This window comes from Alosa sapidissima, chromosome 15 (genome assembly GCF_018492685.1).
Source record: "Alosa sapidissima isolate fAloSap1 chromosome 15, fAloSap1.pri, whole genome shotgun sequence".
In the NCBI taxonomy this organism is placed as follows: Eukaryota; Metazoa; Chordata; class Actinopteri; order Clupeiformes; family Clupeidae; genus Alosa; species Alosa sapidissima.
The window spans coordinates 5,292,082-5,310,746 of record NC_055971.1 but is presented as its reverse complement, the minus strand read 5'-3'; the positions used below and the strand labels follow the sequence as shown (position 1 = coordinate 5,310,746).

At 41.9% G+C, this 18,665-nt stretch overlaps 2 protein-coding genes and 1 long non-coding RNA gene across 8 annotated transcripts in view; 2 read left to right on the top strand and 1 right to left on the bottom strand.

The window, feature by feature from the left end:
• Nucleotides 1-7,425, top strand: part of bcl9l (bcl9 like) — a 23,238-nt gene extending 15,813 nt beyond the window's left edge. For all 3 annotated transcript variants that reach the window (XM_042064088.1, XM_042064087.1, XM_042064089.1), the window contains 5 exons: nt 3-162; nt 282-366; nt 859-3,253; nt 4,057-4,311; nt 4,504-7,425. In XM_042064088.1, the coding sequence (XP_041920022.1) occupies nt 3-162; nt 282-366; nt 859-3,253; nt 4,057-4,311; nt 4,504-5,699 (4,091 nt within the window). In that variant the 3' untranslated portion in view covers nt 5,700-7,425. The remainder of the gene's footprint in view (nt 1-2; nt 163-281; nt 367-858; nt 3,254-4,056; nt 4,312-4,503) is intronic.
• Nucleotides 1-12,657, bottom strand: part of LOC121684190 — a 14,096-nt gene extending 1,439 nt beyond the window's left edge. The window contains exon 1 of the long non-coding RNA XR_006023055.1: nt 12,527-12,657. This is a non-coding gene — a long non-coding RNA (uncharacterized LOC121684190). The remainder of the gene's footprint in view (nt 1-12,526) is intronic.
• The window catches only part of ddx6 (DEAD (Asp-Glu-Ala-Asp) box helicase 6), a 25,103-nt gene continuing 18,034 nt past the window's right edge, over nt 11,597-18,665 (top strand). For 2 of the 4 annotated variants that reach the window (XM_042064140.1, XM_042064137.1), the window contains exon 1: nt 11,597-11,752. The gene's annotated coding sequence lies outside the window, so the exon portion shown is untranslated. Of the gene's footprint in view, nt 11,753-11,864; nt 11,952-12,674; nt 12,698-18,665 lie in introns of those variants that run through there. The other 2 variants (XM_042064138.1, XM_042064139.1) reach the window with 2 other exon arrangements.

Here is an 18,665-nt window from a genome sequence, read left to right as displayed (position 1 = left end):
AGGAGAGCGTATGATCACTGGTACTTGCGGTACTGCTGGTGTTGGAGGGCAGTCATCTGCTCCTCCTGCAGGATATGCTTTTAGTTCAGGGGGCCTCCGATCTGACCTGCCCCGTCCTGCTCAACAAGTGGTGTATGTTTTCACCACCAGCCTAGCCAATAGGTGAGTAGGTGGCTGATATTGGAGGGCAAGAGCCCTATGTACTGAAGTTGACATTTTCTTTGTCATCCAGAGAATAATAAACAAAGCCTAACTAATTGTACCTTTTTCATGTGTTTCAGCGCTGCTGAGGCAGTAATTCATGGCCACACAGACTCGATACTCATGTTTCACCAGCAAAATGTCCCTCGTACAAAGCTGGATCAGGTTGGCAATCACGCATACATATATTGAACTGATTTATCATAATCCTACTTGACAGAGAAAGAAATAAACACACAAAAAGAGACACATGGCACCAAAACACAACCTCTTTGGAAGAGGTAATAAATATGAAACATATGAATTTTATACTCTTTGTTTCTCCCTTTTCCCACCATTTTGATCTATTTGGCCTCATGGCCAGGCCCTCAACAAATGCATTGAAAATTCCTAAAATAAAATGAAAGTGATGTACAGAACAATTGTCGACTGTTCTTCATCTGCATCTGATATATGTCATTATTGAAGATCTGGAGACATTTCAATTTGATCTCAACAAAAGCCAGTGACTGCACCTTTAAACATGGTGCATATACAGGGATGTGTAATTAAGCTACATATTTTTTTTAACTACATATTTGACCCTGATTACCTTTCACAGGGTGATGTATATTTAATAGCCAGTAGCTAAATGAATTGTCTTCTTCTGCCTCCTAGTGTCTGCCAGCAATGAGGAAGCTGCCCAGTTTACCAGAACAACTCAGCTCCAGAAGCACACCACCCATGGGAACACTGAAATCTCAAAATGACACTCCAAGGCCAGCATCTGTTGGAGGGGCAATTGGTACACAGGTCACAGGTAGCTCATCATCGAGTGTGCAACCTCAAGAGGCTGACCTGCCAGTCCAACAACCTCTGGATGGTCCTTCCAGTTCGCATCAGCCTTTGCAAGGCAGTGCTGGTCCACCAGCTGGAGATGTAACAGGGCCTGGGGGAGCAGAGGGTGTGGGGAACATGGCCCACCCTAGTGCTGGTGTCTCTCCCACTTCTAGTACCTCAGTGCTGCCAGCACATCTCCAGGGTGAAGGGCCACAGCGATTGTCCAAGGAGCAGCTGGAGCACCGGGAGCGCTCTCTGCAAACACTCAGAGACATTGAGCGACTACTGCTCCGCAGTGGTGTCAGTGGAGGCTCAGGAGACCTGGAAGGGCCAAATGGTAACCCCGGTGCCATCCACAGCAACAGCATCAACATAAACAACAATAACAATACTGACAACAATGGCAGAACGCAAGAGGGAAGTGAGAGCACTAAGAATGCTGAGAACATGAACAATAATAATCTTCCTCTTGATATGTCTGAAGTAGGTACTTTAAAAAAATATGAGGAGCCCCTGCAGTCGATTATGTCTCAAACACAGAATCTTGGGGGATCCAGACTTGATGATCCTGCTATAGGGCCCCACCTGGGCTTGCCAACCCAGCAGCACCACCACATGTCCTCACCACCAGAACTGGACTTGGGGCTGCTGCAGGACCATGATGGGCTGACGCCAGAGCAGATGGCATGGAGGAAGCTTCAGGAGGAGTACTACCAGGAGAAGCGTCGACAACAGGAAATGCACCCACACTCACATCCCCAGCACTACCGCATGATGGCAGAGATGGGCATGCCCAGGGGTCCACACCTCATGATGAGGGGTCCTCCCCCACCATACCACAGCAAATCAGACGAGCAGTGGGGCCCTGCACCTCTGATGGGTGGAGGTATGGGAAGTAACCCTCGGTTAATCGATATCCACCAGGATGGGTCTCAAGGCCCAAGATTTGTGGGACAGATGCAGAGAGGCCCATCGGGGACAAGGGGCTATCCTGTTAGCCCTGGGAGAGTTTTGACCATGGAGGGTCTTGGACTTCAAAGGTCTGGAATGGGCTGGGTGGAGGACTTGCCACTCAATATTGGTGGTGGTAGGTCACTGTTGCATGGATGCTACCCACCTGGTGGTCCTGGTGGTCCATCTCAACACCTACATGGTGACCCAGAGCGACAACTTATGCGTGAAGAGGTACTCCGCATCATGGAAAAGAGGCAGCTGCAGAGGCTCGAGCAAGAGCGGCTTGCCGTACTGCAGCAGCAGCAGCAGCAGCAGCAGGAAGGAATGGGACAGTCACGGTTATTAAACAACACAGGAAGGCCGAGTCTCCCTAACCAAGTTGTTGGTATCGGCCCCCATGGTGACACCATGGATTTCCCACACTCACAAGCCATAATGCACTCTCCCCTTGGCAGGGTAAGAGAAGGAGATGGGCCCTCCCTAAGAGATCTTGGAGAATCTCCTTTAAGCACTCATCTAATCATGAATGTCAACTTGAACGCACAGGAACAGCAGGTGCTTGCACAGAAACTGCGAGGAGTTAATCGTGTAGGAGAAGTTTTAAGCCCAGAAGATATTTCCCGTCTTAGAGCTGGGCAGAATGGTCGCGGTGGTGCAAGTAAAGCTGTGATTACTGGACCAGAGGGTCCTGTGCAATTTTCTAACCAAAGATTTTGTGGGGGACAATCAGAGAGGTCCTACCTAAAGCAAACTGATCAAGCAAATTTTGGGCCAGATCAGCAGGGAACTACTCTAGGCAGCTCATCCCACCTAAGCCACATGCCTCTAGATACAGGCCCCAGGGGGTCTGACTCCTGTCCTCGTCATCCATCCAACTTGTCAGTCAATGTTAATTCCATGGGCTCCCCAACGATGGCCCCACCTCATCCACTCAAGTCCCCTTCCATTGGCCCAGAGCCATCACCCCTTATGCCCTCTCCCTCTGCTTCGGTACTGAAGTCTCCCACCCCAGTCTCCACCACTAGTCCCTCTCATCCACATCTTCCTGCTGCATCTAGGGCAGGCACTCCATCCTCAACCTCCATGAAGTCACCGCAGATGATTGGCACCACATCCCTTGGCATGCATTCTCCCTCTGGCTCACCAGGACACCAAAAATCCCCTGTAATGAACATGGCCTCTCCCAGTTGGACCACATCCCCAAAGACCAGTATGCCCAGTCCTGGACGACCCCCAAATGGGAAGGGCATGGGCAATGGAACGAGCAACTCTGAAACAGGTAACAGGAAAATTGTTATGACATACAATTCTAACCGATCATGCCAGCATACTGCTTGGGGCTACAGGGGTGTCAACAAAGGTAATTTGCGTCAGGGAAGGTGACCGCTCTTTTAACGTACATCAAGCAGCAAACTGGTGTAGTTTACTGCTATCTGTCAAATTAGTGTACTAATATGGATGTACTATGAACTTGTTTAACTACCTAAATAATTGCTATCCAGTAGAACATTCAGTCAAGCCTGTTAACTGAAACTAGCAGTGAGGCAGTCGGAGAGAGAGACCAATGCATACTGTACTGTCATGCAGGGTTTCTAGTTTTCCAACAAAAAACACAGGCACAGACATGACACATGCTGTAGTATTCTACATAGGAAAAGACATGATGGCAGTACACACTATTGAAATTAAGGGATTCAAAACTTTTGGTGTTATTTTGTTTGTAAAATAAATAGATTTCTGTTTGCAATTGCATTTGTGATGTGATTTTCTGTGATTTTGCATGTTCTGAATCTGCCTAAGGAAAATCTAGCAAAGTCATTTTAGCAAAAAGGAAGCTTAAAAGTAAAGGAATGATTAGTTTAATTGTATTGTGAAAACCACTAATAACATATTTGTTAAGGAAACATTATTGCAATGGATTATTTAACCAAATGTCCTAGCCCTGCTTCAAATTGATTCAATCATTGCCAAATTTGCATTATATTCAGCAACATTTGTCCGAGACAATATAATAGTGAAATGGCTTAAATGTTAAAATTATAGTCTAAGAAGTCTCATGGTTTTGTCCATACTGTTTCTCAGGTCCAACTCTGCCTCCAAAGAGTTCAAACTCAACAGTAACTAGCCAACCCAGCTCACTGAATTCCAGCATGCCCTTCACATCCTCTCCAGATGCCCCTCCATCCCAGAATCCCCTGTCGTTGATCATGTCTCAGATGTCCAAATACGCCATGTCTAGCTCCGCTCCTCTGTACCATGAAGCAATAAAGACCATTTCCACCTCTGATGATGAGATGATGCCAGACAGGCCCCTTCTGCCAGGCGTTAACATGGAAGGTATAGTATTTCACAAATCTAACTTCAGACATCTATGATAAGGGAGGATTTACACACTGTCCACCATGATGTCAGTACATAACTGAAGCACATCATAAAATAAATAAGACTATCCTAAGTATGAACTGCACTCAAAGGCACCTTTTGTTTTTCTCAGATAACTTTCACTTTATCTCCCTTCTTAACCATCAGGAACCCACCATCCATCCCCTCAGATGCTCCTCTCTTCCCAGAGTGGCATGGGCCCACCTGGCAGCCCACAAAGTCCCATTGGGATGTTGCTGCAAGGACAGCAGCAGCTTTCCCATGGTCCTCCAGGGTCCATGTTGTCCTCCCCTAATCTTATGAGCATGTCAGGTATGAACTCTGGTATTGTGGGTGGTGCAGGGGGGCTCTCTGGAGGGATAGGGCCATGCAATGCCTCATTGCATCCTCAAAACCAGATGATGGGCTTTCCTCGCATGCAGGCTCCATCTCAAGGCCCTCCACACTCCCCAGTTGGGGCACTGTCCCAGCATTACAGCCAGCACCCTGATGATATGCTCCCTCCCCAACAATTTCATTTGCTGGGGAAAGGATTACCTCACCAGCAGCCTACCCATCCCTCAGACTCCTTCCTCTCAATGCGCATGAGCGACGGTCCAGATCTGAGTGATGTTATCCGCCCTTCGCACACTGGCATTCCTGAATTTGACCTATCTCGTATCATTCCCTCTGACAAACCTAGCAGCACCTTACAGTACTTCCCAAAGAGTGAGGGGATGTCCCAGCCTCAGCCGAACTCTCACCATGGCCAGGCCATGCAGCAGCCCCCTCCCACACAGCTTCTGAAGCAGCTCTCCTCTGGTCCTCACCACAGCAATGCAGCTTCATCCAACCCCCACATTGCCAACCTTCAAAACATGATGGCAGAACAACAGCTCTCAATTCATCCCTCACACTATGGTATCCGTGCAGGAATGCCCCAGAGTGGAGGGAGAGGTATGGTTGTGGGACCTATGAACCACCCTGGACATATGATGGTCAGGACAGGCCTGGGGCCCCAGCAGCAGCAACAATATCACCAACAGCAACAGCAGGTCATGATGTCTAATAGCCTCCAACACCACCCATCCCACCCACATCCCAGTATGATGTCCCCACAACAGCAGCACACACACAACTTAATGGCCCAGCAGAGCCTGATGATGATGCAGGCAAAGCAAAGGGGGATGTCCATTCCAGGGGAACAGCTCGGGCAGCAGGGCCCACTGATGTCCCCACAGGGTCTTATTATGGCCCCCTCGCACCCTGGAATGATGGGACCTCAGTCTCTCAGACAGAGGGGAATGTCTTTGAACAGTCCTTTGGGCTATGCACCTGGAAATATACATAACATGCCCTTCTGAACATTTATATGTTACTAAGTGTTCTGTTTTAAAGATTCCAAAATAATGGTTGTTAATAATTATTGGTAATAGTATTGTTACTTCATTAGGCCTACTTTAAGGTTTCTACAATTCGGATTGCCATTTTCTATATATTTGTAATATATGTATATATGAGAGAGACGTGTTTTGGGTTGAAAATCATTTTTATGTTTAATTGCTTGCCTTTAATTTCATACCAAACTGCTGTCAGATGGAATATAAATCTGTACATGTGAATCATACATACATGGATATATATGAAATGTTATTGGTTCTTGTTTGCAAATGGTCTCTATAACTGCTTAAGTCTAAAAAGAATAATAAGGTCAAACATATACTTGTTGTGATGTAGTACTTATCTATGTGTTGAAAAATGGTGAATTGAGAGGTGAAAACAAATTGAAGAAGACATAATAACCAGTTACATTGGTCATTTTGTGTCAAATCATAAGGTTGTTGCTGCACAATTTCATATTTTGTTCTAACCTGGTCTATATATATATATATTGTGAATGCATCCCAAAACCAAGGCCTGTAGAATATTTCTGTGAATATCCTATGTCTTAATTTAGGAATACATTTCAGTTTTTTCAGCCTGAAAAGCACATTATCAGGGAAAGTTTGGACATTAATTTCTGTAAAAGTATTTTTGCTAGCCATCCCAAACTTTGAACTTTTTTGCACTTTGTTCCTAATCTAGGACCTAAAATCAATAGGTATGCAGTACAAACTTGTAATGGTCAGGTCATACTGAGAATATGTTTGGTCAGGCTAGGAATCCTACTTTTGAAGATATTAATGCCCAGACATTACTTCCAAGATAATGCATTTTTGAGAGAAACATCAAACCATTGGAATTTAACAAAACTATTTCACAGGTGTTAGTTTTGGGACCTAAACATTATGCAGACAAACTGAGCAAAATCTGATCCAGATTTTGTTTGATCTGACACGGAATGACCCACATACATTATTCAACCAGCCACAATTTAATGTGGATTCCTGTCTGACAGGTTATTTGAGCTGTTTAAAGGTACTGTCCTTGATTATAATCCATTACACTTTTGGTCAGATTCAGCAACATTTTCTTTGTGTTTCTCTAGCTCCTTGTTTTTCAAACACTGTGCCACGACACACTAGTGGCGTGTGAAAATAATCCAATTTCACTCCATTGGTCTTTTTCTTAAAATGTGCAAATATAGTGCAGAAATCCATCAAAACATGCTAAACAAAAACTGTACTAAAGCAAAACAAATAGACATAAATTGCCAGACTATGTGAACAGACTTGACCAATAGGCTTCAACCTTCAGACATGTTAAACAAACCACCAGTACATAGGGTCTAATACAGCCTAAAGTTAGGGTTAGTTGTGGCCCCAGCCACTGGATAGCCCCAGTGCTAAAATAATCAAGTAACTAAATAACAACACTGTTATTAATTAACAACATATTTTTAATAAACCATTAATACATACAATTTTCTCTCACCAAAACAGCTTTTGTGCAGATAAAATATGTTAGTAATATACATTAAAACATCCTTGTCAAAATGGACTACATCACCCACAAAACCCCTCTTATTTCCCCATGGTGGTTCCCCACAAAAAAACTGAAAGTTAACAGGGAGTTTGAACGGTGGTGAGTAAACTGTATACGGAGTTGTAATTAAAAAGTTTTACCCAATAAATGAAATCTTTTTAACAACCTGTGTGAACGTTTGCATTTCTTGACACTAGAAGAAGATGATACAGATGAGAGATGAAAATGACAACGTAATTGGATTGAGTATTTTGTATGTGCAGTGTCAAACATTTGTTGCATAGAAAAGGCCGGCAGGCAGCAACAAAGTTAGGGAGATGGTAAATAATCTATGGCAAATGGTGGTTAACATATCTGACAACATGAACAGTACAGAACAGTAGTTTGTTCATTTCCTGTCTAAATGTCTGTAAATGGAGATGCAGATCATCTCCCTAATTCATTTCTTTGCACAACAGCCCACATTATGCACTCACTCCAGCGAGACGAGTGAAATGAATGTATTTTAAATTTGTCATCGCCATAGGCTATTTGCTAGGCCTACGATATTTAAAGGAACCGTATGTAAGATTGTGGCCAAAACTGGTACTGCAATCACTTTCAAATTACTGTAGAGAGGTGTATCCCGAAGGGACTAGGGCCTAGGGACAATAACAGAGAACGCTCTGTCACCTTTTGTCTTAAGGAGTGTGTGGGGAATGGAGAGGAGCTGTTGAGAAGATGACCTGAGCGATCTAGAAATGATGTCAGCAGATCAGTAATATAAGATGGTGCTAACCCATGTAGGGCTTTAAAAACAAAAAGTAAAATTTTAAAGTCAATTCTAAATTTAACGGGTAGCCAATGAAGATGAGAAAGTATGGGGTGATGTGTTTTCTTTTCTTGGTACCTGTTACTAGTTGTGCAGCCGCATTTTGCACCAGTTGTAATCTGGCCATGCTGGATTGGGTTAAAACAGAGTAAAGTGAATTGCAATAGTCTAGCCTAGATGGGATAAAGGCATGGATGATTTTCTCTAAATCACTTTAGGATAAAACTGGATTCAGCATTTCTCAGATGATAAAAACTCCCACTCACAACACTGCTGACCTGTTTGTTAAAATTTAGAGAGCGGTCTAGCCAAACCCCCAGGTTTTTTACAACCGGATAGAGGTTGTCAGCCAGAGGTCCAAGTAGTGATGGGCAAATGAAGCTTTGATGAAGCACTGAACCACTTTGAACAGTTGATTCGAAAATGGTTTCATTACTCGAAGCTTCAGTAACAGCGACCTCCTCCTGGTGAAAAGCCAAGACTGCATCTAAATTATCCCGGCTAGATAGTGGACAGGATCTTTACTAGTGAAATAAATCTAGTGCACGCACCTAACCACCCCACCCCCACACATACGTAGTGCACATGAATAAGAATGAGATATCATTCTTTTTACAAATAAAGATCGATCAGGATCCATCAGAATAAAGTTTTCCCACGTCTCTCTTACATTGTAATAAAAATAAATCGATACGAACAAACTATGCTTGTCACAGAGGCTACGATCTAAACGCAATGTTGTGCATTAGCCTAAAGTGTTTATGCTTTGAGCGCACTACAATTCAGACTAGAAACAAGGCCGTGCCAGTTGCAGTGGCAGCACGATTGGTTCGCGAGGCGGTGGCGCTGCGAACCACTCAGGTGATTCATTCAGAGAACGAAGCAGTTTCTGCTTCGGACGTCATATGTCACGTGTTTTTTCCGTACCAAAGCAACCTTCGGAGCAGTGGTTCAAATGGAATTGTAGTTAATGGTTTGAAGCACGTATCGAAGCTTCAGTGTCAGACTGCCATCACTAGGTCCAAGTGCTTCACTTATTTCAGAAACAGCACTTGGTGCTCCAAAAACTAAAATCTAAACTAAAATCACTTCAGTTTTGCTGTCATTTAGTTGCAGAAAGTTTCTTGCCATCCAACATTTCATTTTTACCCAAGCAGTCAAACAGTTTTTTGATAATACAGATGCTATTCTGTAGTACAGTTGTATGTCATTTCCATAACTGTGATATCTTTCTATCAGAAAGATATGATTAGAACCAATCTAAAACTGGACCCTGCAGACCTACGCTATCCCTAAGGCAGTGTAAAAGTATGCTGTGGTCGATCGTGTCGAACGCTGCACTGAGTAGGACTAAAATAGCACAGAGCCAGAGTCAATACAGAGAAGAATGTCGTTTAGAACTTTCAGCAGGACTGATTCTGTGCTATGTAATGCTCTAAAACCAGACTGGAATTTGTCAAAGAAGCTTTGGGTGTACAGGTACAGTAGGAGGATAATTGTGAAGAGACCATGTTTTCCAGGATTTTAGAGACAAAGGATAGTTTAGAGATGGGCCTATAATTTTTATGATTATTTGGATCGAGGCTGGGCTTCTTAAGAAGGGGTTGTACAATGGCGTGTTTGACAGAGGAGGGGGACAGTCAGTGCCATTTGACAAAGAGCCATTTATCATGGCCAAAATGAGGGGGCTGATTGCAGGAAAAACATCTTTAAAGATGTGTGATGAAATGACATCAGAGGGGACAGCATGTTGCTTTTATCTTTGCCACAACTTCAAACAGCTGGGAGAGAAGCCCAGAAGACCGGAGAGAAGTATTGGAGATATGAAAGAGTTTGCATCTCCGAGTGAACAGAAACTGGAGGAGAGATGTAGCTCTTATCAAATCAATCTTTTCAATGAAATGTAAAAACTTCTCACACAGTTCCGTTGAGGGAGCAAAGGTTGCAGAAGTCGAAGGATTATTATAAAGTTGATTGTATCAAACAACACCTTCGGTCTGTGGGCATTTCTGTTGATGATATTTGAGTAGGCCTTATAATCAGTCTTTGCCAGCTTGACGGCTTGCTGGTAATGCTTTAGCTGGTCAAATAAAATGTCATGACTTAGAGTTTTACTTTTTTCTACCTACTACTCCTACACTGGCGCCGGAGAGCAGCCTACCTGTCATTTATACTGATATGTATATGCAGAGCCGGACAGTAACGGAGTACATTTACTTGATTACAGTACTTGAGTACAATTTTGAGGGATCTGTACTTTACTCGAGTATAATTTTTGGGGAGTACTCATGACTTTACTTTTGAGAGGCAAATATTGTACTCTTTACTCCACTACATTTCTATCCATAACCGTGAGTACCCGTTACTTCTTCTAAAAAAAGGAAAAGGTTGTTTCCCTCTCAAACGTGATTGGATTGTGCAGGCGCCACTGATTGGGACAGCCTATCAGCAATCACCTTCAGCTTTCCGCCAAAGTCAACTCCATGGTCAGATTTAGATAAGAGACGAAACCATGGACGAAACAATGGATGAAGACGCTGCAGGTCCATCCCGGGAATGTGCCAACCCGTGGCCCCACCTCGCCAGACTATTTAAATTTTCTGAACAAGTTATAATGATAGTTTTCGCTTCAAGTGTTTCAATTACAAAATAGTATTTTGTATATGAAATACGTATTTTAAATACATGTATTAGAAATACTGCCCATCCCTGGCAACATGGTAAAAAGATGAAAATAACTTGATTTTACTTTACTCAATTCCTTTTACATCCTCCAAGGTAATAACATTAACATTTTTCATAACTCCATGTAGGACGTTTCGGTATATAAATATGGCAGTAGTAATGAAATATTTTGAAAATGTAGGCTACTCTTGTACTCTTGATACTCAAGTACTTTTAAAAACAAGTACTTCAGTACTTTTACTTAAAGGAACCATATGTAAGATTGTGGCCAAAACTGGTACTGCAATCACTTTCAAATTACTGTAGAGCGGTGTATCCCCTCCCCCTCCCCCCTGACTCGAGGTTGCCAACCCGGATGCCGAAACACTACTGACTTTGTGATTAGTAGATAGGTAGAGGGTGGCGCATCAGGCATGACACAACATGACATGACAAAACACAACATCAACATCAGTTGAGGGCTGCACTTTTTAAATGGCAATATCCTGGTCGGACTAGTGTTGTCAGTGATATAAGTATTTGAAATGAACATTTCTTAATTTTTTTCTTGATTTCTTAATGTCTAGTGACATATCAGGGCCATATGATTAATTGAAATACATTTCTTACATATGGTTCCTTTAAGTAGTCATCTGACTGTTGTACTTTTACTTGAGTAAAATTTAACAAGGGGTATCTGTACTTTTACTCAAGTAATGAAGCTGTGTACTCTGTCCGCCTCTGTGTAACGTTATAATATAAAGATGTCCCTTAGAAATGGGGTTCTGGTTGGGCTACACCTTCAAGGTTTGGTCCCCTACTGCGGTGTTTGCGAACGGAGCCCTCTTGTCAGGTGACATCCAGTGGGAGGGTTTAAAGACGAGGGGTAGCCATGTTTGCTGTTCGGCATAGTTCTGAAAAACACACTGCACGAACGCTGTGACGTTTCTAGGAAGATAGTTGCATAGACATAATTAAAAACAAAACAAAAAAAACACTAAATCCTGGACATCTGTGGTAAGTAGTGCAACACCGAAGGTTCGATCAGCCAGTGCTTCACACACAACTCTAATTCGTTATATAATTTCAATTACATTCAAGCTAGCTAACAACTAGCCAACATTAGCTTTATATTTTCCGTATGACGTTGTTGCTGCCTCGATTTTGCTCTACGGCTAACGTGCTGCTAACTGGCGTGCAAGCAAGCTGGTCTCCAGTAAGTGATATTATGATGGATGCACCCACCAGCTGTCTTTCAAACTATTTCGTAGTAGACAATACTCCAGGCCGAGTAACTTGCTTACTTTATTTGATAATGTCATGCACTCGACTCGGTGTTCTGTAAACGTACACCACACTGGTGGGCTAGCTTAAAAGCTAACTTAAAACAACTACGGATAACGTTAGCTATTACGCAGGATAACGTTAACTACATGGCTAACGTTGACTTGGATTTCGTTTAATTGTAGGTTAAGGTCAATGTCCACACTGTTTACTAAATGCAATGCTCGTTTAAGTAATTAAGACAGGTAAAATAACATTACATTGCTGCGATTTAAAAACTGTATCGAAAGGGTAACGTTAACTTCACGTTAACTAACATTAACGTTAACGTTCAGTATGTTAACGTTAGCATAGCTATCTAGGTAACGTCATATAGTGAACTTGGCTAACGTCACCCTGACGGGCATTGGAAAAAGTGGTTGGTTGTTAGTGACTGGATGTTTGTATTGATTCTCATTGTAGTATGAAATTAAGCTTTGCGCATGTGATATGCAACTTCAACCTTACCTTACTTGGTTATCTTGGACGGAGGCAAGGCCAGCAAGTTGCTAAGTTAGCTTCTAGTTCTAACGTTAACTGGTCACAGACCGTGTTGGTTGACTTAACGTTAAATTAAGCTGTAGCAGTCTCATTTGACAACTACCACTGGAGATAACGTTAATATGGCGTTGATAAAGTGTGAGTAATGTAACATTTCTAAGGTTATCTGGTAGAAAATATCGTCTAGCGTAAACACAACCTAGTTTTCAGTCTGTCATGTAAAGGACGTAACTTATAACGTGGCTAATGTTAACGCAATCAAAATTTGGTGTCATCCAATCAGCTAACGTTAGATGACCATATAACATTAGTCGTCGCTAGAAGCAAATTTACTGTTGACTTAAAATCTGAACTATAACATGGGCCACCTGATGGAAGTTTGCCTTTATGGTCGAGTAAAATCGGACAGATTGGACATCACATGAGGCCATTTTGATTGGAAGTAGCCCGCATGCTAGCTAACCTTACCCAGTGGACTGAAGATGTCAAATGTTAAACGTTAGCCTAGCTTCTACCAAATATGAAACCATAGACAGTAAATGAAACCTGCAGACTTCGCGGTCAAGCAGCATGCCAGTTTAAAGCAACAGTATGCGGATTTTCATGTGTGGTAGTAGTCTGAGCGAATTAGGTTTGAAGGTGGAAGTAAATACAGCAAAAGGATATTTGGTATCAATCGAACCATAATTTCATGTAGATTAAGAATTTCAGGTGCCTACAGCGCAGATTTGTACCAGAAAAAATATATACAGCTTTGAATGGACCATGGTATAATGATTATTAGGCCAAAATTGTATATTATCACATATAGATATTAGCTCTCCCATACTGGTAAAAGATCTTTACCAAACCTGATGTACTTACTCACCATAAGTTCTTGATGAAATTAGTAGGTGTTTAATGTCTTGGGGTCAAAGGTCAAGGTCACGTGAGGTCATACTTGACATGCAATGTTTGTTTTATACCTCTCAAGCAGATTGAAGGATCCTCATTAAACCCAACACAGTTAAGTAAGCCTAAATTATCTGATAAGGCATTGAAGATCATGGGATCACAGGTAGAGGTTAAAGGTCATGAGGCTGTAGGTGGCTGAGACATAGAATCAGCTATCTGAATTGACATTAAAAAAGATTAAGTCATTTATTAAAGCAAAACAAACTTTATTTTCTGTATAAAAACAGTTGTTTCAAAATCCACATCTTATTTTAGTATTGTAGTAGTAGCCTCTCTGAAATCAGGGGAAATCAAAATAATTTGCTGTTTTAAAAGTGCAAACGTCTGTGTGAATACCTGTTTTAAAATAACTGTTTCGGTTCATAAATGATATTGGAGTAAAAAACAAAGTACTATGGCAGCAGTGGACTGATATTACCTAGGATTTTACTAGGTATTATGGTGGGTTTTCAGGATGTGAAGGGATGTAATCATGGGTTTCATAAAGGTTTATACTATTGCATGGGTTTTCATGTTTTAGAAGAATGTAGTCATGAGTGTCATAAGTCTTAATGCCACTGCATTTGCTGTGAGCAGTGTGAGGTCATTGTATCTTGTGTAGGCCAGACCAACTGTCAGAAGAGTGGGGTGAGTGGAAAAGTACTGGGGGTACCAGGATGAGAGGATCTCCTCCTTACATGGGGGATATTCCATCAACCTCGCTAATGAAGGCGGCGATTAACAGAAATAGCCTGGCTTGAACTAGCGTAGACTTTCATTTGGGGCTGAAGCCGTTCCATTAACTCAAGTTAGCGGCATCTTGGCCTCGTTTATTCAAGTTAGCGGCATCTTGGCCTCGTTTATTCAAGCGAGGATTAGTTCAGCTTCATCTCTGCTCGTGCACGAGGTAGAAAAGTAGACCAAAACAGTAGATTGACGAAAAGACGATATATGTCGTAAAATTAAGACAATACTAGACGATTTATGTTCGATAGGCAAGCGCCATCTACAGGATTTTCATCGAAAGTCATCAAATTTAACATTGAGAGAAAAAAATAGATTGCCTACAGAAATTGGAGAATAATGAAAGCATAGGCCTACATTTAAAATAACAATGCTAATGGTTTGAAATCAATTGCGAGTTTGATTGGCTTCACTCTTGAACACATCTAGACTATACAGTCTATGCTTGAACAAAACGAGTGAATGAATAAATAGTATAAACTCAAAAACAACTTTGGCATATATTCAAAACTATCTATAGCCTACGTTCTTATATTAAAAGAGTTCACTCCAAATTATTGTCTAGGTGTAGGTGGTCATAAAATAAATTAGTATCAACATAATAGCCTATTGTCTCCCAGAAGTCCCAAAGTGTTTGAAATAAAATTATCTGAAATGCAATGGCTTTCAATTCAATTTATGCCTAGTATTTAATCTGTGTAGCACACAGTTGATTTGACATTCATGAACAATCGTCGACTCATGAAGCAGTTTTAATTATTAGCTGCCTAGGCTACAGAATAATGATCGTTTGGCTTGCATCAGATAGCCTATAATATAGCCTGCAAAGCTGTCACTGAACAGCCTACCAAATGTGCATGACCGTTTATCAGCAGTAGACATATGTCTTTCATCAAAGATTATATCTAAAAATGCCATAATCAAGGTGATGAGCAATGTAGCCTTCATACTTCGTATGGGAAGCGAACCTGCGATCACGCAAGAAAGTAATTCCTTTCCTATGCCGTCTCGCTGCACGTTACACCACCACCGAACGTAAGTGACTCAGAGTAGCACGATTCCTAGAACCACACGCATGTGAAGTTAAAACATTTTTAATCGTATAATCTTCATATTCTTTGGAGCTAGTGAATGTGTAAATCCATGCTTGGTGCACTGTCGGGGAAAAAAAACATTTAGGCCTACTTCTATTTTTAAAGTTATAGGCTACAGGTGACGAGAGCGCAGGTTGACGGAACCATCTTTTTGGACTCGTTTTCCGACTGATTGTTTTTTTTTTTTGCAACACAGCTTAATTTCGCTTGAAAGTTAACCTGCTACGGAGCAGGTTAGTTCTGTGGCATAAATTCCCATGGTTACCAAACTGGGATTCACGTTAACCTCATTAATGGAACGGAATTCTCACTAAAATTAGCGAGATTTATCGAAATAAGCCAGCTTTGGCCTTTAGCGAGGTTGATGGAATACCCGTATGGTTAAGGGAGAGAGGGTGTTATCAAGCTGGTGAGGACAGGACAGGGATGAGGAGGCCGCTGTGCCTTATGAGTTAGGGCCTGTCCAGCTAGGAAGAGAATAAGATAAGAAGGCCTTATTTCACCAAACTGGAAGGAACCAGAAAAACTTAGGGTTGCACTATTTTACATATGTTACCTATGCATTACATAGGTTTGCATATAGTTTTATGCATGATGGGAAGATGGTTTCCACCAATGTAAGCGACCCTGCTTGGTACTGATTGGTGAAGGGTGTTGATGGAGATGGCGTGAGAGGGTGGCACTTCTCAAGGGCTGAGGAGTATAAAATATAGTGTATAGTAGGGGAGATCTTGTCGGGGGCCCCAGCTGATGACATCTCCTCCTTATTGCTTTGATGGTTGGGCTGTACTATCATTGCAATACGGTGAATAAAGATCAACAGTCTTCGGAAAATCTTCTATCTACATTGTCTCCTTCGGATACCTTGTTCCAGAGTGCTAAATTACTAAATAGTCAAGTGGTAATTGTTAATTGGACATTTGGATTTGGAAGTGGACATTTTCTAGCCTGGAAAATCCAGACCCTGGCAATCTAGATAGATTAAGGGTCTAGCCACGAACAATGTAATGGCCCTCGAGAGGCGGCACCAAGCATGCATTTGAAAATATCACTGCATGCAATTGGATAACTAGACCAATGTTTACTCTGAATGATTCCGCACTTCGACACAATTGGATAACACTATGACCAATGTTTACTGACCTCCAACGTTGCAGCGCTGTCGTCATCAGTTTAGCTCGCCTCTGGCCTGCATATATCAGATATGCCGATTTGATTGGTTCCCCGGGATGCAAGGGGTAAAAGTAACCTGCATCATTGCTCATTCCATTGTGCTCTCGTGAGAACTCTGGATTTCCAGAGTAGACATTTTCCACAACAGTATCCTGATTGGAGTGCAGTACTACTAACCACTGCTAAGAAACTAGTCCCTCAAAATGTTATGCAATCATTGAAATGCAAGGATAGAAAAATGTATCAACACAGACATTTATATCGACAGTCTGCCGTTATAATGTATTTGCCTGGGTGTACTGTGGAGTGGGTAAGACTGTTTTTAGTGGCAGGCTAACATACTGATTACTTGCGCTAGCTTAGCACCTGCAAACTCTGCAACTAGAAGGACTGGATGAAACGTGTTGAAAACGGTCTCCACTGTGTTGCAGCATGTAGGCTAATGTTAGCTGCATTATGTAATGACATACAATCTCGGAAATGCTAAAGGTTAGCCTGTCGGCTACCTGAAAAGTTTGAGTGTTTGAACTAACATTTACAGTGGTCTATTTGATAGTGTATTGGCCCTGACTAAGTTCGTGTGATGTATAAACCACAATCCTTTACAAGTACCAATATTCGTCAAGAAAGTTTTTAATCATATTAAGATTTTCGCCATAGGCAGTAAAATACTCCGCCATCTTTGTCAGTAATTTTCGCTGAGAGAGTTTCAAACTATGACCATAACGGCCTTTCCACCAATCAGAGGCATCACTGTGGGATTGTTCAGGATTGTGGGTAATGAAGTACTTATCCAAGAGATCTCGAATAAAAGGCATTTATCTCAAAACCAGGTTAGTGCCCCATGAACTCTTGGCGTCTATATGAGCATACAATCGCTTAGTACAGCCGTAGCTGGTTTTGGAGAAATTGCATTGAATTTTTACTTCCGGCATCGGCTGTGGGCGGGACTGTGCAGCTCTATATGATTCACTGTGAACACTATATGGAAGAAAATTACATTCATTACAAGACATTTGTTGCAGTTTGACAGTGTCCTTTTGCAAGCACTTGAATTAGGCTAACTAGCATGCTAGCTGTCAAAGCCTGTAGGCATAATAACATAGCTAACCCACCGGCTAAAGTGCTGACTACTTGAATTACTTGGCTTACGAACATAAACTGAAGAATCAGCAACGATCAGACATTGTTTGTAGGCTATGCATATCGCAAGGAAAAAAAAAAGTTCAACCAATGATCAATCTTTATCCAACCCATTTGCTCTGGTGAGCGTCCCAGCACGTCTCCTGTGTACACATTATAGAATTCAGTCACCAGAGAGACTTACTTCCCACAACAAAGCTGCATGTTAGTGCTTTTCAGTTAGAATCTTACATTGTTGAGTATAAGCCTATTTCACAGTGTCCAGGTGTCCGGCCTTGTTGATGTTAATGATTCTTTAATTGGCAGGGTAAAACGTCTTCCTGCTTTTGTCTTTCCTGTGGACTTTTCTTTTGCTGTCTATGGGTCTGTGCTGTTCCACAGGAAGTTGATTTACACAGCGGCCCCATCTTGTGAAATGGGCTAATTGGAAGCATTGGAGACAGATGAGCCGTGAACTTCCATTTGACAACAAAAATGAATCCTAGTTAGAATTAGACCTGCATGCTGTCAAGATCAGCATTCATTTTTGTGAATAATTGGAAAAATGCTTTAAAACCAGGGCTGTAATAATGCAGGAACTGAAATCGAAATATTTATTCAATAACATGTCTTACATTTAACAAATATTTTAAAGGTTGTATCCGCGATAGCGGCGATACGTCACTTCTGTTGATGTTCAAACAAAACAGAGAGCTAGCTCGCTACTCCCTCCCCCTCCCTCCTGTGCAATTAAAACTCTCCTAAACGCGCATCTCGTCAGTTATTGGTTGAAACACTTTATTTTGCTTTTGAGTGGGTCGCCAACCCTTGTTGGTAGCAATTGTTTTTGTGTACAGATCTCGGAGCCTAGGGTGCCTACAGAGACACGTTTTTTTGATGGCCTGCTTATGGGGCAGACAGCTAGCGGATCATTAGGAAAGATTAGCTGAATGTGATCATATGTTTGGGCCTTTTTTGGGCCTGAAATCGCTGATACAACCTTTAAACATTTGATTTTATGTTTGGCTTCCTTTTGTGAA